The 15,708-nt window shown below is 40.7% G+C and overlaps 1 protein-coding gene across 13 annotated transcripts in view; it reads left to right on the plus strand.

Moving 5' to 3' along the window:
- Positions 1-15,708, plus strand: part of ARPP21 (cAMP regulated phosphoprotein 21) — a 425,580-nt gene that overhangs the window by 329,387 nt on the left and 80,485 nt on the right. For 7 of the 13 annotated variants that reach the window (XM_072940966.1, XM_072940969.1, XM_072940970.1 and 4 more), the window contains 2 exons: positions 12,682-12,790; positions 14,673-14,774. The exons of 1 other annotated variant lie outside the window; for it this stretch is intronic. In XM_072940966.1, coding sequence (XP_072797067.1) covers positions 12,682-12,790; positions 14,673-14,774 — 211 coding nt within the window. Of the gene's footprint in view, positions 1-12,681; positions 12,791-14,672; positions 14,775-15,266; positions 15,297-15,708 lie in introns of those variants that run through there. 5 more of the 13 variants (XR_012060521.1, XR_012060523.1, XR_012060522.1 and 2 more) reach the window with 3 other exon arrangements.

A 15,708-nucleotide genomic window follows, 5' to 3' on the forward strand; every position in this document is an offset into this window, starting at 1 on the left:
GCTGCTCATTGGATGTTGGGGCTAGTAGGGATGGAGGGATGGCTCTTCCTCTACTCAAGGCTCAGTCTGTGTTCAGCAGAACGAGCGTGAAGGTCACAATGGAGAGAACTCAAGCTGGGAGATCTGGGACTGAGGTTGGCTATTATCTCAGGGACACTGAGCTCTTCACTTCTCTGGGCTTCAAATTACTTATCTATCTGCGGGAGATTTTGGAATGGATAATGTGCAAAGGCCCTTGAAGCTTCTGAATTACTGGTTCTTGTGGTTGCTTTCTACTGTGCTGACGAAATGCATCTTAAAGTTTATCAGCTTTCCACTTCATCTGATTGTTGGCCCATGTGCTCCTGTTTTGAACAGTAGTAGGAAGGAGAGGTCACTGCCCTTTAATCCTTCACGTCTTCACTCCCCATCAGTTACCCCCAGTTGCTGCTGCTGTTGCTGCTGTTGGTTTTTGCTCTCCACTCTGGTTTGTCTTCTGACTTTCAGATTCCATGATGAGGGGACACACTGATTGCAAACTAGGCAGGCAATTGACTGTGTCCTTTTAATTTCTCCTTTTTCTGTGTGAGACCGTAACGACGTGGAAAATCCCATAGATCAAGTAGATCGATACGGTTTCAACTAGTAGAGATAGTGCGTTCACTTTTAATTCACACTGGCTTTGCAATCACAGAGTCATAAGTGTCAGTACGTGTGTTTGAGACCTGTTTCCTTGTAGGACAGTTTTTGAGAAAATTAAGCATTGTATAAAGATTCTTGATAAACTGAGTAATGGCTTTAAATTTGCTCTGTTTAATATAGTGGTCACTAGTTACATGTGGTTGTTTGCATTTTAATTTAATTAAATTTAAATCCAACTTAAGCTTTAAGATTCACTTCCTTAGTCAGGCTAGCGACATTTCAAGTTCACGTATTAGAGCATGTATGGAACCTTCCATTATTTCAGATGAGCTCTTCCTGAAGTCCTTGTGATTCTTGCAGGCTCCTAACTACCACATCATTTGTCCCTTAAGCCTTTTCTTTTCTAGCTAATAAACATCATACATTATCATCTTATTAGACTTCTTCACTTTAAAAAAAGCACTAGTTTTTTGTTTGTTTCTTTGTTTGTAATGGCCAGTTTCCAACAGACCCCGCGTGCTTCTACCTTCAGGAGGAGAGAGCAGGTGCAGGGAACTCCTTCAGGTGTGGTTGCGACAGCACAGTGCCTGGACTGGTTCTGTCTCTGCCTAGTTCCTTCTCTTGCCTTTCACCCTTTAGCCCCCACCACGCAAGTCAGATTATTCCCTAAACAAAAGGCCAAATGACTGTCTGTCATGGACAATCAAGGTATTTCCCAAAGAGTTAAGCTTAACGCTTCTTAATCCACAGCCATCAAGTCCTACTGTTCCATTCCAGCCACCTTTCTGACCGTCCTCGGATTTCAGTCGCTCTTGCTGGGGGTCGGGATGGAGGTGGGGGAGGCTGATGTCTTTTAGAATAAGAGAAAAGGATGAGTTGTGTCCTTTTACAAATAGTAGCAAGTCAGATTTTCAGAACCTGAATCACTTTGGGCAGTTTTAGCAAAGGAGAAATGTTGTTCTTTGGAAAGGCGTACGTTTGATTTCTCAGTCTGTCACCACGTTCTTGCGGAGTCAAAGTTCCAAATGGAACTTCTGTTCGAGTTCTAGCTGTCTTGTGTTTCTCTGATCTCTGAAAATGTCAAGAGTTGTGCTGTCGGGGCAGTTGGTGTGTGATGGTAGTGGGCACCGGATTGCGTTAGGTGTCTTATTAGGTAACAGTGTTGCCATTTATATGGAGGAGGGAAGCTGAGATGGAAGTTCCTCGGACTGCGCCTTGTGGGTTTTGTGTTTTGGGAACACCTTTTCCACGTATGCAGTTTTATGCTGCTGCAAAGCAAACATATGAAAAATACGTATTTTACATGGCACTGTAGCTCAGAGAAATGCAGGAAAATGTGGATGGTGGATGCAAAGATGAACTGAAGGGCTGGGGGAGAGAAAGTGCTTTCTTATTTAATTTTTAATTTTTATTTTTTCACTGACACTGTGTTGGCATATCAGGTGTTCCTCTGACGTGGATGCAGGTCAGCTACGTATTGGCTGGGAGTTATTTGCAGAATCCCCCTTTTTTCTAGATTACAGGCTAATTATGGAATGTGACTTGAAAATAGTGTTTTGCATGAAGAGAAAATATTTAAGTCGTGACAGCAGACATTGAGGATTACGTATACACATGTGTGTCCACTATATGTCCAGTATATTCTCTAATATTCTCAGATATACTGCATCTGTCCTCTCATGATGGAGAAAAAATTGTCTCAGGACACAATTTTCAGTGAGTAAAGTGATAGAATCTCTTATAATAGCATTACCCACTGTTTTTCATTGCACTGGCTACTTTACCTCTTATTTAATGTGTATTATTTCATTTAATTTTAAAAACATATTTATAGCCTAAGTTATTAGAGCCTCATTTTACAGATAGGAAATAAATCACAAACTCAGGTTCAATTTTGGACTCACAGAGGAGCAACGGCTTGGATCTAAACCAGTGTGTCTAATGCCAAGAACAATTTTCTTAAATAATCTTAACTCTCTTTAAAGCAAAAACATCCAGAACATCTTGAGCAGAATCCTCAAGGTTTCCTGAATTGGTTGGGAATTTCAACTCTTTTAAGTCGTTTGCTGTCTGATAAGAAACAATAAATCAGAGAAGATCTTTTTTTGAAGATTAGCTCAGTTATATCAGTCAAGAAGAGATACTTCCTACAATACAGGCATTCTCGCAAGATTTGCTGCATTTATCACTGCTACAAGGTGTGATTTGGGGGATGGGGAGATGCAGTATTTGGGAGGGGGTGATATCCCTTCAATTTAAACTCCTATACTACATTTCAATCCAGGTGGGGTTTTTTTGTTTTGTTTTACAATAATGAAAAAGCTACAGTTTTGGATAATGTCCATGCAGGAGATGAACCTATCCATTGTGTTGTTACAGAATTACTGCTACAATTACAATTGAATTGTCCAAATCCATCTTTTCATGTCATAGCCACAAGAGCATGGGGTTAAGGATGTAGCAGTGCAGAAGAGTAGGAAATAATGATTACATTCACATGGGATACACTCATCCACGTGAACTGATGCTGTTTAGAGAATTAGCAGAGGAAAGTTCCTTTACCTTCCCACCGCTGCATCCTTGTTTCTCAGAGCCAGCCGGGGGCAGAACCTGGGAGCGTATGTGACCTGCAGCCACTCAGCACACCTTTGGTCCACAAATTGGGTCTTTTTTTTTTTTTTCGTAGAGGGGAGGGATATTAGATTTCTTAATTTATTTTAATGGCGGTCCTACGGACTGAACCCAGGACCTCATGCATGCTCAGCAAGTGCTCTACCCCTGAGCTACACCCTGCCCCCTGCAAATTGAGTCTTCATGGTTGGGGATGCCTCTCCTTAGAACTTACTGCCTTTTTTGTTGTTGAAATAATGAATAGGGGTTTTGAGCTGAGGTTAACCATCTTGTGTTGTTTCAGTGTTTTGGGGCTCTCTCTCCCATGTTTATTGCCCGAAATGTCTTTCACTCCCTAGCACTTGTAAATTTTTTCTATGGGAACTCTTTGTTAACTGTCAAATTTAGGAGGCAACACCAAAGGAACCCCTTGGAAATCTTGGGCAGAGGTATTAGGGTCTGTGCAGTTTGGTACTATAAGAGATATTTATAATGTAGTTAGGCTCTATATTGTTACTTTTTGATATTTAGAATTGAAGCTAAAAGACACTGATGTTTAAAAACATAATGCAATGCTACAAATATATGGGTCTCTTTTTATATGAGAAGTTTTGTCCTTCTCTTTCTCTTTCTGATCTTCACCTTCTCGCTTTTCCTTATTTGTCTGTGTGTTTAGCCCAAAGCAGCTCATTGTTCTTTCATCAGGTAATTTTTACACCTCCTCTCCTTTTCTCCCTCCTGGAGATACATGGTACATGCTCATGGTGTATCATTTTGGGACTAGAAACCATCTATTTGCACTAGTGTTTTCCAAAGGGCCATGATCAGTCACAGGCAGAGAGAGCCCCACGTGTATCTGAACATCTTTGCATATGTCAGAGTAACTATTAGTTTCAGATAATTTGCATGTTACAACATTGTCATCTCTTGAATATTTTTTTCTTTTGTCTTTCACATCCTCCCACTGTCATTGCCTCAAATCCCCTATTCTAAGAGCACAGAGCAAGGAAAGGAAATGGCAAATCCACTGGGGAGAGAGGTTATGAGCCCTGGTAACCGTGAAGCAAGAATAGTGGCTTAAAGACAGAGATCTAGGGTGACAACTTAGAGTCAAAGTGCTCAAGAGTACAACAGCCAATTCCTGAGAAGGTGGACCTGGGCGTCTGCCTGGAGAGTTGAGTGTTGTGTAGTGACTGCGGCAGTTGGCCTGTTTGTTTCAGAAAGGAGGATTCACGGAGCTGGCTACCTGGTGGTGCTAGTGTTCTAGCACTGAATGAAGCTTCTGTCTCGGTGCTGCAGTGAGGCCAGTTGACTTTGCTAAGAATCCCTGAGGTGTTGGATAACGACTGCCCCAGATGCCGTCTCCTCACTGCTCAGCGGGCAGACCAGGGAGGAGCAGCCGGCAGTGCATCAGTCAGTGGACATCTGTTCTGCTTAGTTTCCTGAAGGGGCTGAGGTTTAACATGGGAGTCATCAAGTTCTTGATCCCTAAGCATTTCCCTCCCTGCAGGTGATTAATTGCACTTATACCAAAACAAACAAACAAAAAAAACCCCAGGCTTTTCCTCCCACATCTGGTATCTTTCTGTTCCTTTGGCTGGGCACGTGAGTAGCACCGTGAATAAACTGAGCCATGTCCTGGTATGGGTGCTTGCTTAATAATCCTCTAAGAGGACTGAGCATCAATTTATTTAAGTGCCTCTTGGAAATCTATGAGTGGTTGGTTGGCATCCTGTCATTTCTAAACAGGGTGAATTTCCTCTGCACTTTGTGTAGGAATAGGGTTGAAAATGATCTGACTTAAAGCCAGAGGTCAGAAACCCAAGAATCTCGTTACTCTCAGGAAAACCTGGATGTTTTATTTACTGAACAGACAGCCTAGTTTCTTCAACAGTGCTCCAGCTCAAAGTGAAGACTTATTTATTAACCTTGGCCAGACTCTGTATCATTTTTCTCAAATACTTTTTTCATGTTATTATTCTTAAATACCTCCAAGAACATAATATTCTGTAGGTGAGACAGACATAGATTGTGAGGAGAGAAAATAAGTGTTTCATGCTCCTTTCACAACTTGAAATTATTTATGGGCCTTTGAGTGTTAAACATATAACATACTGTTTAGTTCTAGAAATGAACCATACATACAGCTTCTGTTAAATTAATATCCTTAATATACTTTTGTTTTTAAAAAGAGCTTTTCCATACAGTAATTAGCACTTTCAAAATATTTATTTATTTATTTACTTACTTACTTACTTACTTACTTATTTAGCTCACAACATTCTAGGTAGATAAAGCTAGACAGACCATTTTAAACAGAAGAGAAAACTGAGACTCATGTCCTAACCTTATCTAGTCAATTCCCAGAAGATCCAGGCTGAAATCTGCTGTTCCCATCACTCAGCCATGACTGAGGTTTGGGAAATAAGAACTAATGTTAATAGAATCAATACTCTGAAATGATGATAAGAGCAAGAAGGTAACCAAGTACTATTCCTTCATGGGTACTCACTGTTTTTTGTTTTGTTGTTTTAAAAAAAAATCCTTATTTGCATTAAATTACTTTTTAAAAAGTAAGTAGAGCACTCAGTTAATGTTACCACTGAAATGGATGCTAGAACTATGATGTAAAACTCCAGAACCACAGAACACAGTGGATTAAAACTTGGCCTGGCATACTTAGAAGCAAGATAAAACCGAGTTCCACATTCTTACATGGTGTCTAGTGCAAAGTATTTCCCAGGCGTTTGGTACCATCCGTTCAACAAAAGAAGTGTGGGGTGTGGAGCGTTTCCATCTTCTGCCCATAGTTCATTGGAGGAGCCAGGGAAATTTTGATCAGGACTCTGTGCATGTGCGTGTAAACACATCCTGTGTAAGTACGAGCCTGAGTGTGTAAGTGTGTAGAGACAGCATCTGTATTACACAGTCTGAGAGAGTTTAGAGAAAGGTTCACTCTCCATGTCCAACTACATACAGTATTTTCCTGAGTGCACAGTAGTTTTGGAGGGGCCAGATTACAGGGGCTTGGTTCTCTCCACCCACAGCCCCTCCTGTCAGCAGCAGAGCTGGACCCAGTTTCTGCAGCCTCCGTTTGTCACTTCTCCATCCATCTTTAGGATGGGCAGTCGCTTCAGCACATGGACCTTGGGGAACGTTGTAGGTGGACTTGAAGGCCAGAGCCTGGTTGTACACAGTGAACAGCTGATCTTCTTGGTGTCATTCCTGTGTCTTGCTAATCTTAAGGCTTCTGGTAGTGGAGAGGCCATGAGCATGTTACCAGGGCTTTAGGGAAGACAGAACTGGGGCAGAGAGTAGAAAGAAGTTGGGGTTCATTGGTTGAGGGTGTTTGGTTTCCAAACTTAAATGCTAGATTATAATTACTGGCACAAATCTTCAAACAGTAAAATGGAATCTACCAAGAGAAGTGGCTATCTACCTAACACATCATATCCCACGACTGCTCTCCTTCCCACCTCTCAGCCTTCCTGGGTTCCACAACGTTCCCAAGGGAGCATGGCCCCCAACTGCCCAATCTCTCCCTCCTGCTCTCTTGCCATCATACCAGGAAAATGAAAAAAAATAGCATTTTTTTACATACACGAAAAATATTTGGCAATTCTCTATCATTTAAGGTGCACTGATCACTGTGGACCTTCTTAGCAAGTAAAATATTATATTTACATATAAGCTTGAATGGAATCCTTTTATGCACAATGTTATGTAGGCAAAACTCCTTTCATGCCAGGAAATAACAATCATATTCAGCAGTTTCCAAAAAGAACAGTACTTTAATAAAATTGGTAAAATTGCCTCATTTGGAAGTCATGAATCCAACCATTATTTGAATATTATAGTACAGATTGGTTCAATCCTAATTAAGGTTAACACTAATATCAGTGTTGGTTCGGTATTCACTGGTCTACCTTTAGGTTTTGGCTACTCAGAAACATACGAAGAGTGGTAATAGTAGATTACGTTTACTGCCTGTTTTGCTGGTGGGCTTGAAACTTTACTTGCATTAGCTCGTATCTCATCTAATCTTCCCAAGCGCTTAAAGGTGAGTTTTGTTACCTTCCATTTCTTACACTAAAACAAAGAATACCCCTCTCTTAGGGATGTTAAGTAAATTGCATAAAGTCACAGGGTTAGTAAGCTGCAGAGCTGGAGAGACACAATAATGCAAGTTTTGAAAGGACAGGCTTTTATTATGCTTGCTTATCAGCACTGATGTGTGAATTGTTTAAAACTTAGTCTAATTATTAAGACCACAGCTGTGTTAAATTTCCTGCGCTGGTTCACATCGTCTTCATGCAAAGTTACGGGGTTATGTGCTAAAAGCACTGTATTTTGCGGGGAGTGGAGCTTCAAGTTATTGGATACACCAGTGCTACTATCTTTTAATTTTCCTGGAATATTGAAGTGAAAGGATGGAGAGCTCAAAGAAGGAAGAGTGTGCTGATAGTCAGGCCCTCTTTTTTTTTTTTTTTTTTTCATTTGTAGAAATTCTCAGTATACAGGCAGACCTGCAGAAATATGCCTGTCTTACTACGCTCAGTAGAGCCTCCTGACGCATATGGCTCTCTGGCTGCATGTTACATATGGTGAAGTTACTTACCCAGCATGTCATGGACTTCCTTTGTTTTGCCGTCTTGAACAATGGAGCTGTGGGTTCATTTCTCGCTGTTCTCTTCGGATTCAGTCTTAGAAATGGAATCGCTTTACAGGCAGATTGTCATTGTTAAGCACATAGCAGTGGTAGTAGTTTAAGAGAAGATGCTTTCCTGGCCTTTGTTGTCTTTGAGTATTCTACTCAATTTTGTTGTTGTTTGTGAATAACTTTATGTGAAAGGAGGGTCAAGGTGTTTCCTACATTAGTCTGCGTGTCTCTGTTTCAATACACGCTTTACAACAGGAACGGAGAAGAATACAGTGAATTTGTCAAAGGTTTAGACAGTTGTGAACATGAGTTTGAACGATACTAATAAAGGAAGCTGGATACTTAGCACCATGTATACTGGATTTGTAAGGTGTAGTTTCATTTAAGAGAATAAAATAGTATAAAATGACAAGATGAGAGTGGCAATTGGGAAATATGTAAGAATATAGGACTTTCTTTTTAAAATAAATATCACTTGTAAATATTTTAATCGAATATTTCCAAGTGTTAGGGAGTGCTGCCACTAATTCTTTTGACTATTAAAGTATTTTTGGTGGCCGTCTTACACATCAGAACATTTCATCCTGTTGTGCACAGCGACCTGTCTTTAAGATACTTACGCATATTGATGACCACCTTTCAGTTATTTAGTGTGAAATTCAAAGACTTCCCTTGTGCTCCTCCACATTTGGTAGAATCGAATTATTCATTTGTGTGTATGTGAGGGGAGGAGTGGGCAGGGATTAAGCTGAAATATTTGGAAGAAAAGCTATACATTGGTTTTCAAGAAAATGGCAGTGAGAGTAAACCACTGAAAAGACTTCTAGATCGGAAGGATTTTTAAAAGATAATGAAGAGTGCACATCTATTTTAAGTGTCAGGTGAAAAATAAGTCTAGCATTGGAATCAGTTGACTCGAAGACAACGTCTGGTGGTCTTACACAGTATTTCGCGCAGCCAGCCTGCCTCTCACTGGACGAGCTGTGTCTAATAAGGAACAATGAGGAGTGAGTTCCCACTCTGGGGAGGTTTGACTGGGGATCCCAAGCCAGGGTGGAGACGCCAGCGCCACTCAGCACACAAGAGCAGTGAGTGTCGCTGTCGATGCCTGCTGCGAGTTGTGGGAAAACTGTTTTTAACCTTAAGAAGGGAAAACTTTTTTTTTTTAATCAGGAAGACACATTAAATTCATTTTCTCTGCTTTTTGATAATGTAAAAAGCAAACTAGAAATAATAACTCGTGGACTCAAATCCTCCGGGAAAGAAAAAGAGATTTAGGCATGGATGATGTATGGCCTTGAGATGCGTGGTAGACTCCAGTTATCATTAATCTAATAAATACTGTGACTTTTTGCAGCACTGAGGAATTTTTCTTAGAGTTGCATCCTCATATTGATACATTAAAAGTAATTCATTACCATTTTAAACAGAGGTCTATAATGTATTACTTTCGCCTTATTCATTTTATGCCTAAGAAATAATGTTGCTATGAGGTTAAATTAGTGGTAAAAAGGATTTTTTAAAGCTATTACTGGTAATTTTTAGCATAATCACATGCAGTACCTCAGTTGTAAACTGTAGTTTGCATGAGTTTAAACTGCAGATTACCTCTTCCCTCTAGGTAAGCCTCTATAAAATCAACCTGGAAAAAATCTTACTAGGTTTTTTTAATTCCTTTTATGCAGAACTCAGATGGTTACTTTATAATAATCTTTCAAAGCATTTTTGGAAAGGGAAGGGATAAGTAATTTGGACTATGAGTTTCTATTGTTTGAAAACAAATTTAAGCAAGATATTTGAAAAGCAATTGTAGAAAAAAGATGCACTTTGTATAACTTATATCAGAGTTACAAATATTGTTCCTCTAAATAACATTTACATTATTGATTAGAACAAGCTCCTTTGACTACTCTTGCTTATGTGAAGGATGTATTTTTCCTGAGTATGTCCTGCTATGACACGCAAATAAGCCAGCACTATGAAGAAACGCAAGTGAAATTTCAAAAATAATGGTTAAACAGCTCCCTCATAACTATAATGGCATGTTAAACTGAGAAGTTCCAAAACTAGAAAAGCTAGAATTCTGATGTCTACCTCTTTTCCCAAGAGACCCTCCAATATTAAAAACTTTTCTTTGATAACATGATTATTTCTGGTTGACTTGAAACAAAACATAAGCCAGACTTTTAAAGATGTTCCTGATGTTCTAAATTTGAATTTAAGCTCTTGCTCACCAGTCTCCCCTGTTCTATGATTTAAACATTTATGATTGCGTATATTACTCAGTGACTCTTTGATCTGTCGCTGAATTATAGTGATTTATATACAGCTGTGCTAAATTTTCATTAGTTTATACATTGACTCACTTATTCATCACCCGCATACCAGGCAAGGTTCTAGACACTAAGGATTCAGTATTTAAAAGGCAAGACAGCAAGGACCTATAGTACAGCACAGAGAACTATATTCAATACCTTATACTGGCCTATAATGAAAAAAAATATGAAAAGGAATATGTGTAAATGAGTCACTATGCTGCACGCCAGAAACTAACACACTGTAAATTGACTAATACTTCAATTTTTGAAAAATAAAAAAAAATTTTAAAGAAATGTTAAATAGTTTTTTTAAAAAGCAAGGTCCCTACCCACATGGAACTTGCTTTCTGTCTCTGGTTAGTTGCTGAAATCTCACTCTAAATGTTTTCTGCTTAAAGAAGACTTTAGTCTGAAGCAAATTTATTTTATACTGTTGAATCAAAAAGTTCACATTCTCAGACCGTTTCATTTCTACAGGAACATTGACAGATGTTTAGCAACAAATACAAGAAATATATCTTTCAATATAGCAGTAAGCAAAGCATTTCATTCACTGGAGTTTATCAGACTTACAGAGCTTGGGGATGTTAGGAGTGGCTGAATTAGCACTGATACAATCAGCGTTTGTATTTAAGTTAATATCCTAATTTCATTTGCTGCATTAAAAAATAATATAACAACAGTCTAAGTGGTTGAAAATGTTGGGAAACTTTAAAGAATTTCCTAGAGAATTGTTACCATTCACAGTGACCTATACCCATTCATGCTAATTTGTAAGACTTCATAGTGTCGTAAGTAACTGAAGTACCCCGTGGTGCAGATACACCAAAATAGGTTTACTGTCTCTACTGTAAATAGCTTCTTCCCTGTAGACTGCAAGTTTACTGTGTTCCCTTCATGTTCTGACTTTAAAATGTCACATCCACACTTGCGGACTGTTTCATTGCCTTTTAATTTGGGTGGAAAACTTTGGCGTTGCTGTTGGAGATGATATGATGCAGGGTTTTGTTCTTGATCCTGAGGTGTGAGGCCCTCCAGCCACTGTGAATGATGTCAGCAGAGACAGACGAAATCAATTCTCTGCAAGGATGTGCATAGGCTGTTTGAAGCCTTGGCTAGTGGGCCAGTCTATAAACTGGGGTACAGAGTCACTGAGGAATGGTCACTTCATGTAGAAGAGGCAAAAAATATTTGCTTCTACTGTGTCAGCGTTCTGTCCCAGGGATTGAATAAGAGAAGAATGTCATTTTGCAAAAATTATACACAATTCTGGACGCTGTTGCTGGTATTCAGTTTTCTGGTTTTGTCTGCTCACCAATATTACTATAACTTATGAACATGTATTTAAGGAAAAAATGCTTCTCATCAAGATTTGAATCATGCACTTTAATACCTTTGTTTTCAACGTGCCGTTTGCTTGTCTTGGAGCTGTAGGGAAACGATGTGATTCCCTTAATTACTGGTCACCCATATTGAACAACAGACACTGTGATGCGGCTTGCCAACAGCTGAATGCATCCTGAATGAACCCAGGAGGGACAGAAGACCCACTGGGCTTCAGACTTAATGCCTCAGATGTAAGAGGCACTTTAAAGAGTGCCGTAAATTACAACAGCTTCTAAACGGGGCTGGACATTTTAGCCCTTCCTCTGGGATGAACCCAAGCCCCAGTCATTCATTGAGGTCTTTGGTGCACAGGGACGATGGCAAGACATCACCAGGGAAGCAGAGCCCTTTCCTGTAATAATACAAAATGATTAAGAGGGCCTAAAAAGAAATCAATTCACTAATCAATAGTATGTAACTGCTTGGAGCACTTTCCTCATGCTAATCAGACTTTAAGTTGTTTAAACTAAATATCTCCAGTTTCCCCAATTACCGACCTGATTTACAGGACATGGTTGAGGATGTCAGAGTCAACTGGAGCCAGATTCCAGAGCATTTGTCTTCAGAGAAAGACAGAAATAACTCATAGATGGTCCTCTCTCACTATAGGGTCAGAAGGCCCCTGAAAGGGAGGCTACAGTAGGAATTGTTCTCCTGGTTTGCAGACAGTGGTGAATTAGCGTGATAATCTCAAGTTAAAACGTATATATTTGTTTGAGAATACAGGTGGGAACTTGATTCAGTTCAGGAGTGATGGAGGTCAAAATAACTATGGAAAATACCCGTACACAATGTATTTTCAGGCCTTTAAAATTTGGTTTTAACTTCAGCCATGGTGAACAGCACTGCAGCAGACAAGACTCCGAATTCAAAAGAATCGAAGGTATTCTAACAATACTGTAAAATGACGCCATGTGACCTGCCTATATATTTATTGCCAGCAATTCTAGTATCAAAACCACACGTCAACGTTTTTTTCCTGAGTTGAATGCCACTGTGGGTGGAAAAAAAAAAAAGCAACGCTAAGAAATAACTTTCTGCAGGGGGAAAACCTTTTTTTATTGATATGTTTTACTTTGCTGGCAGACCAGAGCAAAGGTTTTGTGAACATTTAAAAGATGAAAAAGGTGAAGAATCCCAGAAGCGGTTTATCTTGAAGCGAGATAACTCTAGTATTGATAAAGAAGACACTCAGGTTGGTTCTCAAGTTTGAGAGTGGATGGCATTGTTTTTGAAGGTGGGCTGACCGATGTCCTTGTTGTTCTTCTGTTGTCCCTTCTGGCTCTCCCAAGTCTCCCCTGCCTCTGATACGACTGTGCCCCGCCACCTCCCGCTCCCCCTTCCCCCCTGGCATTCAATGGGCAGCAAAAAGCCATGTCCTGGTCTCGCTTCAGCAATGGCTCTGTGTGGGGCTGCATGGGTGGTGCTTGGCGCAGTTTCTGCTGCATGTGTGGGGGCGGGGGCTGGGATGCCGCCGGCTCCGAGCTGATGGGGAAGAGCTTTGTCAGTCGCATTTCCAGATGTCTGTGTAACTACGGCAGTCGTTCCACTCCCTACAGCCTTGTCCTTCAGTTGTGCACACACTGAGCTGGATTTTCAATACGGACCGATGAGCAACTGATGTAGCTGTAAAGAACAAACGTTGTTATGGTGAGGACAGGTGGATTTTGCAACTCTCCTAAAATAAGTCTTCACAAAAAAGAATCGAGTTCATGTTTTAGTCCCCCACCGTTTCTCCTCCCCATGTGTTCTATTGTCCGTGTCTGCAGTCTGCTTGTTTTGCATGAACGGGAGCAGAACTCCTTCCTCACATGTGTCAAAACATCCTGTTGTTCTGGAGTAGCCTTATTCACGGGGCCTCGACCAGGCTAGAGGGACTCTCTACCAGATTCCTTCTCTGGGTGGAGGGGGTGGGTTTCAGGGTGATTAAGAAGACAACCAAGTACCTGGAGAAAGAAAACACATTTTAAACGATGAGGAGAGCAGTAGAAAGTCATATAAATGCATTACCGTGACACTTCGTGTCTCTGACAATCAAAATAGATTTTTTTTTGAAAATGACTTTGCTTTAGAATTCTTAAAGGTAAGACAATATGCATCTCACTCAAGTTATTATTTTAATTACTCTCCATGAGTCACCGTGAGCCGGTGTGCACATCTCTGACGCACCTAAAAAAAAAAAGTTCATCATTTGTATCTCGTTTCCTCCCACCACCACCACCACGGAACCACACTGTGGCTTGAGTTGACTCTGAAACATGTGCCTGTGTCGTGTACTTTGTGGGTGTTTGTTGGATGGATGGATGGATGGATGGATGGACGAACGTGGTTAGTGCAGAACATTTGGGGAGAAGTGGCAAGAATGAGAAGGGAGGACAGTTGAGATGCAGGAAGTGGTTCCAAGGGAAGGCTGAGGGTGTCCTCATGCTGGGTTCTTTGAATTTTGACTTCAGACTGCTTGATATCGACCCTAATCAACAGATAGGCTTTTTGAATTTAGTTTCCACTTTCTATCCCAGATGTAACTCACAAAATGTCGTCGAGTAATAAGAACACAAATCAGGTTGGAGAAATAGTGCCTACCTCTTCCTGTCTGCCCATTGCTTTCTTTACCCCCTTGCTGTTTCTCCAGCCCATAAGTTTTAAGAGCCATTTTTTCTCTTAGCCACCTTAAGCTAGCCACTTCCTCTTTTCTCACCAACATTCCAGCCTCCTTCTGAGACATCAAAATCACACAGGTTTGCTAAGGAGACAGAGCCCATCACTCATGAACCAGTACATAGAGGAACTGGCTGAACACCGAGCACACCCAAGAGCTTACGTTCCAGAAACACCAGCAGCTACTTGAATCCACCAAGGGAGTGACCAGGGGCAGCAAACATCTCCTGCCATTGCGTGGCATGCACACATGCCACCCACACTCCCTGCCACGGCTCTCTGGGGGACCCAAGGGAGTAAGACTCTTCAGGCTCCATTTGTTTAAGTGAACATTTATTATTCTCAGCTGACAGTTGCTTAACTGCAGGTTTCTAACAGCTCAACTTGGATAACCCTCCTGATTTCTTTTTTCTGTTCAGCAAAACAGAATGCATCCATTTAGAGATGACAGACGAAGTAAATCAATTGAAGAGAGAGAAGAGGAATATCAGAGAGTGAGGGAGAGAATATTTGCACACGATGTGAGTAGTTGTTTTAATTGCCTCTTGAGTGCGGTCCTTCCATCAGCAGTCAGGCAGCTTCGTTCCCCAGACAGGCAGCTGGCAGGGACCGAGGGAGCTGGAGCCAGGGAACAAATCGAACGGCAGCAAAACTCGAGGTGTGTCTGGAAGAGGACCTGGTCAGGGAAGTGATGGAAATGTGTCCAGAGGTTTGCATGTGTTCCTAGGATATGACCTGTGCGGAAACAGATGTAATTTTTGTCAGTAAAGTAGACCGTAAGTACACAGAAAGGTTGTCAGATTTGAAGAAATTCCTTCACATATTAGCCAGCAGATAGCACATAGTTGTCTTTTTCATACCAACATTGTGTAGAGGAAAGAATTACAGAAAAAAAGAGAGGAATCTGTTGACCACATGGACATGCACAGAATTTTCTGCGTTCTTAGCAAGTATGAGCATTTTATTACCAAAGTTAAATAATAACTCTTCATCTCCCACCACCCCAATTTCAGATCGAATCAGTTCCGTGAACAGCTGTCAAGGGAATCATCACAAAACAATCTCTTTGTTCAAATCCCAAACAAGAAAATGTGGTTGTGATTTTTTTTTCAATCCTTTACTCATTGTGACCAAATTTAAATGCAATTAAATTAAATAAAAAATAAAAGGTGAAAAAAAACAAAACTAACTTGATTTTAATGCAGTAAAATGAAAAGGGGGAGCAATTGTCACAAGTTTTCCAGTCCACAAAATCATTTGGTAGCCTCCTAAAATGCTGTGATTTCTTTCCTCCACAGAAGTACAGTCAACAGCTCCTTTGTGTGGACTTTCTGTGGCCTACACCTCTGGCTTCACTAAGTGAGGTGGGGTATCTGACCCCCTGGGGTAATTTGCTCCTGGAGGCTGTTACAAAGCCTGCCCAGAGACCTAGACGTCCATGCTCAGCGTGGAGGG

This window comes from Vicugna pacos, chromosome 17 (genome assembly GCF_048564905.1).
Source record: "Vicugna pacos chromosome 17, VicPac4, whole genome shotgun sequence".
In the NCBI taxonomy this organism is placed as follows: Eukaryota; Metazoa; Chordata; class Mammalia; order Artiodactyla; family Camelidae; genus Vicugna; species Vicugna pacos.